The sequence below is a fragment of the Ictalurus punctatus genome, chromosome 7, assembly GCF_001660625.3.
Source record: "Ictalurus punctatus breed USDA103 chromosome 7, Coco_2.0, whole genome shotgun sequence".
Classification (NCBI taxonomy): Eukaryota; Metazoa; Chordata; class Actinopteri; order Siluriformes; family Ictaluridae; genus Ictalurus; species Ictalurus punctatus.
Genome location: NC_030422.2, coordinates 13,477,456 through 13,487,587, shown reverse-complemented (window position 1 = coordinate 13,487,587; position 10,132 = coordinate 13,477,456). Strand labels below are relative to the sequence as shown.

The 10,132-nt window shown below is 40.1% G+C and overlaps 1 protein-coding gene across 1 annotated transcript; it reads left to right on the top strand.

Moving 5' to 3' along the window:
- The first annotated feature begins 226 nt into the window (after nucleotides 1-226).
- On the top strand, nucleotides 227-9,891 carry rab1ba (zRAB1B, member RAS oncogene family a). Its single transcript, XM_017472204.3, has 6 exons — nucleotides 227-559; nucleotides 3,426-3,498; nucleotides 5,370-5,465; nucleotides 5,881-5,976; nucleotides 6,681-6,812; nucleotides 6,992-9,891. The coding sequence occupies exons 1-6, from the start codon at nucleotides 546-548 to the stop codon at nucleotides 7,184-7,186; spliced, it is 606 nt and encodes a 201-aa protein (XP_017327693.1). The 5' UTR covers nucleotides 227-545; the 3' UTR covers nucleotides 7,187-9,891.
- The last annotated feature ends 241 nt before the right edge of the window (nucleotides 9,892-10,132 follow it).

The following is a 10,132-nucleotide window of genomic DNA, read 5'->3' as shown; positions in this document are numbered from 1 at the left end:
AATGATCAAATTAACAGATGACACATTTTAGAATAATGTTCATACATTTCTCATGAACTTCCCTGGAGCTGCTCTTTAATGAATCAGTTCAGGTTTGAAATTAAAGTCAACTCAAGAAACGGGCGGGTGACGTCATGCACGCCTTGCTTAACTCGCTTTCTTCGTTTATTTCTTTTCTCTTTTTTTTGCTAGTGAGGTCTCTTTTGAAATCCGTTCGTACTGCCACGTCATCTGATGTCACTGCCGCACCTGCGCAGCCATCTTGTACTTTTCCTGCGGCCAGAGAAGAAGGAAGAAAAGCAAGGATAAAATAACCGTGGTGTTGTTCAGTAGAGTAATGTTCGGTAAGTAAAAAGGGACTAGGCAGAAAGGCAGTGTGCGGTGTGACAGCAGCGGAGGGTAAACAGACACGCAGCGGAGTTCGCCACAGTGCCTCAGAAACGCAGACGGAGGAGTTATCTGTTTTCTGGGAGGGAAAGAAGAAGGAAGAGTGTCCGTCAGATTTCCACCTAAAAAAATAAAAAGACACCCCGGCCTTCACCAACATGAATCCTGAATAGTAAGAATTCCTCTTCTTTCACTACACCTGCAGTACAAATGGACCGTTTTCACTTATGTTTCACGTCCACTGGTGATAAAACCATGGCGTCGTTACCGGACAAGCTTTGTCACCTCGTCTAGTTAGCCCCCGTCAGCTGGCTAGCTAACCCAGCGGTATATTCTACACCCGTTTTACGACACAATCCACTTCCTGTGCTGTGATTGGATATAATCGGGAACTGCTCGTGACGGTGGACTACGAGCCAATCCAAACGCAGAACGAAGCGCACTACCAGCCACTCCTAGCGTTGGAGGCGGGAGGTATCGGAATACGGGTTCGTTATGCTAATTTAACGAATATATCCAAACTAGCTAGCTAGCTAAAATAATATTGGCCGTGTGAAGTAGCTCACCAAATTTGTGCGTGGACTAGTGGACGTCAGGAGAGAGAATTTCTCCGTTTACACATTTCCTTTCTTTCTTTAATTTTTGTTGTTATTTAGACACTTTTTAAACAGACGCTGGGTTGCTAATTTGCGCTGGGTTGCTAATCGAAAGTGACGCCATTGGTTTACGCCGCAACTGGTTTCCTGTCGTTTTATTTGGCCTCGTTAAGTGAAATGGGTGCGTTTCATGAAAATAAACCGTAAGCCGGAGAAAATTGACAGAAGTTTCGCCATAGCTTGTGTGACTGGGTTAGGCCTGTGAAGTCTCTGGGTTGTGGCTGGAGGAGGAGGAGGTCATTGGTTTTAAGGATGGCCGATATGAAAACAAACTCCCATCACGATACTTTAACACATATTTTCACCATACACGATAACTGCCTTGTTAACAGCTCGCCAATAAAAGCGGATCAAAATTTTGAGAATATTTCAGCCGAAAGATGACTTCTTGCACGACTTGGAAATAACGAGTCAACGATGATGATCACAGTACCATAGAAATGCGTGTTGTCGCACGATTCCCACACAACCGTCTCTTTTTCTTCTTGCTTGACCGTTTGGTCAGACTGTGTACACCTGATCCAAACAACGCTTTGCTTTGGTTATTCTCAAATTTCGATCTCAACCGCTATTACGTATATAATATGGGCAATGTGGCCAAAATGTAGTATCATAGTAACAAACAACGTGTAGCAAAATATTTACTTTTCCCAAGGTTCGCTTTCAGTAGGATTTCCAGGTCCGTGTGAGGGGAAAAACAGGTCGATGATGGGTAATGATCAGACCAATACCAAAACTGCTTAAAGAAATGCTCGTGTACGTTTATCAGGAATAAAAGCGTAACACCTTGCAGTGCTGCTCGTGCAAGTGGAGAAGTTTAGGTATGTAAGGCGTTTCCATGGCAATGAATCGCCGGGGGTTGAGTAAATTAGGCTGTTTTTAATTTGAACGTGGATTTTAAATATTTTATTATGGACACATTTAATCTCGCATGCGTCCTGTGAAAACCACTGGAGAAAAGAGCAAACGTAGTTCAAATGCAATTTCAGGTTCGAAACACAGGCATGTCAACACTGGTTCCCAGATTGGAGCAGAAACAAAGCCGTTTGAGAACATGTGTGACTTTTACAATAAAGTCCAGTGAACTCACCATTTACTTGTTCAACATTTAGCAGAAAACTAGCAAAGCAAAAGGAAAATAAAAAGCATTTTGTTGGAGTAAATTGCACCTGCATGTGTTTTATACACTCTATACCCTTTATAGGCTCCCTATACTTGACATATATTTTTCATGAAACATGCACGTGCTCATTGCGGATACACACAGTATGGTCAGAAAAGCATCATTTGATGCAGTCTGTCATGACAAGATTGATTTACATATTACCAACCTCTAAAATAATCTCCTGTTATGCGTGGTCTTTTGACACGGACACGTCAGACTGGATGACATGCTGCATGCACAAAGTGCCGATTGCTTCACAACAGATGTGACGCAACGTCTTGTTGCATATGTAACGTTAGTCCTTGACAGTGCCAAGAATTGTGAGTTCTCAGGATTCAGAAAGCACCACAACAGCTCGTCAATTGCAACATATGCGATGGTCAGAAAGGGGCTCGAGTCTCATGGAGGTGTTTCTGAAGGATGGGCCCTGTTTATGTTTACCACTTTATCTAGTTAGTTATAATGGGGGGGGGGGGGGGGGGTGTATTTTATGTGCTGGTCCTTAAAGGAGCGTTTGCTCCACACCCTCCTGAGTTGTGGTGAAATGGTGACACACAACACAGATGCAGTGTTTTAGATCGATGAAATATGAAAGTGCACCTATTATGGTTTCTCAAATATTACCTTTCATGTAGTGTGTTATAGCTGTTTTTGAGTTATTGACTCCCAAAAGAAGGAACAGATTCCAAACAGCTGAAACGAGTCGTTAGTGATTCCAGATTCACTTCCTGCACAAACCTACGTAGGTTTGTAACAAAAAGCCCCACCTCTGGTCTTCATTGGATGCTGGCTGACAGCGGTAGACCAATAACAACAGACTGGGACGTCTGACCAATCAGAGCAGAGTATGCTCTCTGAAAGGAGGAGTTTAGAATTAATCCTTTAAAATGAAATTTAATCAGTCGTTTGCGGGGGGCGGCGGCGGGGGGTGGTAATGCTGCAGTTTAAATTATGAGCACATTAAAGTGTTTTTTGACCTTGGATGCATGTAAATCTATTGTATGAGACCGCTAAAACAAAATTAGGCACGTTTCAAAACCATAGTAGGTGCACTTTAATAGATGTTTGAAAGATATATCTTTGATATATGAACTTTATTTATCCCAAACATAATCATCTTGCTTTCGTACAATTACCTTCTTTTCCTGCTTAATTGTTATTGAACTGTAATCCTCTGTGGTGAAATGTTCAGCTGCAATGTGATTTATGCGTTTCAGTGACTACCTGTTCAAACTGCTCCTCATCGGTGACTCTGGAGTGGGCAAGTCATGTCTCCTGTTGAGATTTGCAGTAAGTACATAACTCGGTCAGTCTGTTTTTAAACAAAATGAATTAAGATAACGAAACTGATCCGATACCATAAACATATCTTACGATATTATACTAATTGAAGTATCACAATGCCAAATAATCATAATTCAAACCTATGTAATGAACTCAATTTACATAAATACATATAAATGAAAACAGACAAACTGAATTTTCCTCTGAATACTTTATTAATGAGCATGAATTTTGGAATGGTTCAATGTGCCACATATTTCATCTACTGTTCTATAGAGCAATGAAATCATGCAAATGGAAATTGTCCTCAGAGTACTAAGAATGAACACAACATTAGGAATAAATAAAATTGGGAACGTTCGCTTGCTTACTAGCAACCATGGCAGATTTTAGTATTTATACACAGCGGTTAGAATAACGTTAGCTTGCTTCGGCTAATTTTATTATTTACACACAGTGGTTAGCGTAAAGTTAGCTTGCTTGGTAGCAAACAGGACATCTTTAAAGATTAAGGTAAAGAGTTTAGTTTAAATGAAGTGTCACTAACCGTTGTGTATTCTGCAAAAGCAGTGGGATGTCGTTTTAGCAAATAGTATTAATTGCTGCACATACATTACTTGCAGTACTACCATAAAAATATACAGTGGCATCGGCGGTATTTGAAGCTTTAATAACGCGATACTATCGTAGTACTGGTATACTGTGCAACTGTACTTTCTGTTAATTAAGCTCTTTGGCACATAAACTCAGCAAAAAAAGAAACATCCCTTTTTAAGGAGACTGTATTTTAAAGATAATTTTGTCAAATCCAAATGAGCTTTACAGATCTTTATTGGAAAGGTTTTAAACAGTGTTTTTCATGCTTGTTGAATGAATCATAAACAATTATTGCACATGCACCTGTGGAACAGTCCTTAAGACACGAACAGTTTACAGGCAATTAAGGTCACAGTTACAATAACTTGGGATACTAAAGAGACCTTTCTACTGACTCTGAAAAACACCAGAAGAAAGATGCCTATGGTTCCTGCTCACCTGCGTGAACATGCCATAGGCCTGCTGCAGGGAGGCATGAGGACTGCAGATGTGGCCAGAGCAATAAACTGCAATGTCTGTAATGTAAGACGCCTAAGACAGTGCTGCAGGGAGACAGGAAGTACAGCTGATCGTCCTCGCAGTGGAAAATTACATGTAACCAGACGTGATGGAGAACTTGTAAATGTCTTGGTGGAAGAGTGGAGTAACATCTCACAGCAAGAACTGACAAATCTTGTGCAGTCCATGATAACGAGATGCACTGTAGAGTACTTACAGATGCTGGTGAACACACCAGATACTGACTGTTACTTTTATATCGACCCCCTCCTTTGTTCAGGGACTCATTATTTTATTTCTGTTTGTCAAATGTCTGTGAGATTTGTTCAGTTTATGTCTCAGTTGTTGAATGTTTTTATGTTAATACAGATATTTATTCATGTTAACAAATTTGCTGGAAATAAAAGCAGTTGAACGTGAGAGAACGCTTATTTTTTTTTATTTTATTGCTGAGTATATGATGCATGCAAATACTCTTACTGAAAACCTGTTTTCATTTGATACGAAGTGGGAGGTTGAAAAGTTCCACTGGGGTCTCTCTAGTAAGATATAGACCTAGTATTTTAGATCAAGTGAGCCCGGATGTGGGTGGCATTTTGCATAACAGTCAAAGCTCAAGGATTATCATATAAGAAGCAATAACTAGTCTTTCGTGTGCGGTGTTTCTTGAAGTCCTTTATGAAAGCTATATAATTCATTCATCCAGAATGTAATTGATTTAAACAGTACTTAAGATTTGTTTAATATACAACTGATTGTGACTGTGCATGCTTGTTTTCCAGGATGACACGTACACAGAGAGCTATATCAGCACCATCGGAGTGGACTTCAAGATCCGCACCATTGAACTGGATGGCAAAACTATTAAGCTTCAGATTGTGAGTGATGATCACACTTTCACTCGGCTGCTCCTGGCCGTTCTTGTGTCTCTCGAGATCAGTTCAAGCTTTAAGGTGTTGGTTACATCAAACATTGTCTACAGATATTCAAGTTGTTAGTCTACAGTACTGTAGTTTGTATTGTAAAATTGTTGTTTGCATTTTTTTTGTGTGCTGGCTTCAATCTAAGCTGTGTGTTAGTCTTTCAAGATCAAATAAATCTGGAGGAAATGTGTCCAGTGCTTTTATTTCTTTTCTGAAAGAATTTCTTGCAAAAGCTGCAATTAGATATATGGCTGTTCATTCTGGTCGAGTAATGATCATCAACTGTTCATGCTCTGCTGAATATATACTTCCGTTCTTTTTTTTTTTTTTTTTGTCTTACTATCTTCTCTAATCTGTTTCTCCCACTCAGTGGGATACTGCTGGACAGGAAAGGTTTCGCACCATCACTTCCAGTTACTACAGAGGAGCCCATGGCATCATTGTGGTGTATGATGTCACTGATCAGGTAATGCAACATGAAGTATTTACTTCATAAGATAAACCAAGTGTAATAATGCATGTACTGCAACATGGCTGTAGATTGAAATGGGGATCTCATGAAAAATGTAGGACTAGAGACACGATATAGATGTCGTGCTAAGCCTAAGCTTGATACATGTAAAGTACCAGTGTTATGTATATTGTTCTATTGCATACTCTTTGCTTATTACTTAAACTGAATCTTGAATCAATAAAAACCCAGATAAAAACAGTTCGAACCATTTTATGGAATAATCAGTATAAGGTGAGACTTCATTCCTAATAGACCTGTAGGTGCTGTGGCATGCTCGGCACCCCAGTTGTCTTGTTTCATAGATCAGTGTCAGTGGTGTAAGAGATCAATGTAATGATTGATTAATGCTTATTAGTGCTGTGTTGAGGTCCGATAGCCTAAAAATGAATCTTTCTAAAGTAAAAGACCACAGCCTTTGCTCTAGAAGTCCTTTCACTGTTTGAAGCTTTCCTGAAAGACTCTCCTGTAACGAGCTGGCATTGAAATTTTGCACACAGTTATGTTGTTTGGTTCAGTTTAGAGTATACATTAATTTTCCGCCCTGTTCTTGTCTTTACGTCAATTCCTCGAGGTACTTTGGTGCTTTATAGAAGCCTTACTGCATCTATCTGTACCAGCATTGTACAATTTATTTTGTCATTGTACTCTCTCTGTAGGAGTCCTACAACAACGTAAAGCAGTGGCTGCAGGAGATTGATCGCTACGCCAGTGAGAATGTCAACAAGCTGCTGGTTGGGAACAAGTGTGACCTCACCACCAAGAAAGTAGTGGACTACACAACAGCCAAAGTATGAACTTACCCATGCTTCAGTGTTCTCACTCTGTACTTCTGTGTTTTAATGGCTCCTTTCATTGTTCTTAATTCAATAAAATGTCTACATGGTGTATGCATTATATAATGTATACATAATATAGAAACTCTCTTCAATTACATTGTAATCAGAAGGGTTCTTTTATGTCTTTGCAGGAATTTGCGGACTCTCTCGCCATCCCTTTCCTTGAAACGAGCGCTAAGAACGCCACCAACGTGGAGCAGGCCTTCATGACCATGGCTGCCGAGATCAAGAAACGCATGGGCCCGGGAGCTACGGCTGGAGGAGACAAGCCCAACTTGAAGATCGAGAGCACTCCAGTTCGACAGTCTGGTGGTGGCTGCTGTTGAAGAGCCTGTGTCTCGCACCTACACACACAAAAACACGCCCTCTCTGCCCTACACATACACACATGCCCATACACACGCACGCACACACACACACACACACACACACACACTTACATCTAGGAGCATAAGAACAGAAGGTGAAGATGTTCTAACGTTCTCATGGGAGTAACCACTGCGTTCGAAGCCAAAGCTTGAGATTTAACTTTCTCTTGGCTTCCTTGCAAGGAGTTTTGTAGCTTCCTCTGAGATCCTGTTCTTCTCCTTGGTTTTATACTCCTAGACTTCACACCCTATCTCTCTCAACCTTTTGTCTTCACAAACCTTGACCTATTCTTCTACTTTAGTCTCACTTGTGTTCAATTTTCCACCCCCAACCCTCTACAGACACAATGATTTCTGGGTCCCTAGAAAGCTTACCTGTCCTATGACCGACATGTGCAAATTCAGAATAGAAAGGTAATTGGCTTTTGGAGGACATCTGTTTATTATATGCAGAGCTGAGGGAAGCGAGTGAGGAGGGAAAGTTATGTAGTCATGTTTGTCATGAAGTCTCTTCCCCAGTTTTGCATTCACAGATCTAACACACAAACCCTTGTAAACTTGTGGAAGTTTCTTTTGGTTGTTGAGTGTATAAAGAATGAAAAACAACAAATTTGGCAATATTATATATTTCATATTCTGATCTTACTAGGATTATTATTCATTTTAAGACTTCTTGTAGGTTTTTTTTTTTTTCCTAATCATAATTATTGTACAAAGGCTTACTGCTGTCAAATGAAGGTGTTTGGCGGGGAGGGGGTGGAACGCTTGATGTCTGGGGTTTAGGCTGGCTGACTAAAGCTACTGTTCCCTGTTACCTCATTTAGCTCTTCCCCTGTCATTTGTTTTCAGGGTAAAAAAAATAATAAATTCAGACTGGAACTCAAAAGCCTAGTGGTGGCACAATTCTCTTCTGTATTTTAAGTAAAAGTCAGTCGTTGTCCTTCATCACTGGACGCTTAGTGCAGTAAGGCAGTAGTATACGTAAAATACATGCAGTCTTTTTGTAGAGTAGTTTGTTTTAGGATTGCGAGCTGAGCTTTCGTTTTTTTTTGTTTGTTTGTTTGTTTTCCAGTAAGTTTTCCTGGTGTGATTCTACTCTTGTTTCAGCCATTCTGTCTTTTTTTTGTCAGAATTACTGTAGCTTTTTGTCCAAGATGTCTTCGGTTTGACGAGTGCTTTGACATCTTAGCGTTTTGACTAGTTGGTCTTCTCCAGAATCTGTATAGGCGTCGCGCATGTTCCACTGTACCAGCTCTGTGTTTGACCCAACCCATCATCCCTGCAAAACTGTGTGGTTTAGAAACGTCTTTTGTATGTGTACATAAAGTGTAAACATACATGTAGAGGGATTTAATTTGAAGTACCCATGAAGGTGTGTTAAAACATTTGGAAGTTTATACTGAGTGTCTTATCAAGATCGAGGATGTTGGGACTGACTGGTCTTGGCTTAAGAGACCGGATATGACCTTCCATATCCTCCGAAAAGCTAAGTGCAACACTCATGGTCAAGTCCCTTTTATTCATTGGGTGTGAAATAAACCTTGAAGTAAAATACAGGACTTTTCTTTACTTGGTCCAGACCAGTACAAAAAATCATTTTGGCAGTATGAGAGTTATATATAGATCATCAAATTAAAACCCCTCTACCCCATTCAGTGTGATTTCAACCTCACATGACAAACAATGTCCCTTTAATGAATATTTTGGATTCAGAGCCCACGAGCAGTGACGGCCTCTGGTGGACAGCAGACAGTGTTTTTGTCATAATACGTAGATTGTAGGTTGTAGGAAAAGAAACAAAACAACATAGATGCAGTTTGTAGAATTCACTGTTTAAGTGTTGACCTGTCTTAAATTTCATATTGTAATATTAGATTACTAATAAACTGAGCCATTTCAAACTACTTTTAATGCCACTTCAGCCATTGCTAACCTCAGAGTAACAATGTATTTTGGGAGAGTAAAGACAGTTTGTTTAGTAAGTGACGGGATTGGTGGAATAGGGGTGGAGGGAGCAGTAGCAGGTTGGTGTACAGGGTGTACAGGATGGGGTTGGGTTTACTGTATTTAGGAACATTCCTTCCATTTCACTTACACGTGATGTCCGCAAACGAAATATACGTCTCACTTCAGACCTGTACTCCATCATCCATCACACATTAAATCTGAGTGTGCCCTGTTTCTGACATGTTCAGAATACGTTTTTTTTTTTCTTTTCTCTTCCCCCCCACAAGGCTTGCTGTTCTACTGATTTTAACCTATGAATTGAGCTATTACATTGTGATGCTGTGTGTCTGATTAATGGATGTGAGCCTAGGGGAAATATTGTAGAGGGGTGGGACATTATTAAAAGTTGGGAGGGCTACTTCTGAATGTGATCGAATTTTGCGGTGTGTGCTTTTTTTTTGGTTTGTTTTGTTTGGCTTTTACTTTTTAACTTTTGTTTATTGTTCTCTTTCTGTCGTTTGCACATCTCTATGTTGCTTTGGGTGAGGCGTAATGAAGGCATGGGCGACGGTTGTAGCGAGCACCAGGCCGGTAGTTCCCCTCTCCCTCTGCTTGCTCACTCTGGTGCTCTCTTTCATAGCTCAGTTTGATCATGTTTTTCTTCTTTCTGTACATATTATTATAAATATATATAATAAAAAAGATCAATGTCTTAAGTGTGGCTTTTTGGGTTTTTTTGGGTTGTGAACAGCTAAAACGTAGACAATATGGCTAAGTGGGAAGGTGCCCTCTGTGCAAACACGGACCATGCAGCAGCTGTTTACCTGGAGAATAAAGGGTGGAAGTATTTTCTAATCTGCATATTCATCAAGCAATTTATTATTCAAAACACTAAACACTGTATGATCTTGCGTGATTTTAATGCACACTTGTCACTGTATTCTGAGGTTAGAGTTT

What these genes read in the sequence shown, in the direction of transcription:
- rab1ba (XM_017472204.3), top strand. An exon ending in GTCTCCTGTTGAGATTTGCA is followed by an intron (nt 3,499 to 5,369) that starts GTAAGTACATAA and finishes CTTGTTTTCCAG; the next exon opens with GATGACACGTACACAGAGAG. An exon ending in AAACTATTAAGCTTCAGATT is followed by an intron (nt 5,466 to 5,880) that starts GTGAGTGATGAT and finishes TCTCCCACTCAG; the next exon opens with TGGGATACTGCTGGACAGGA.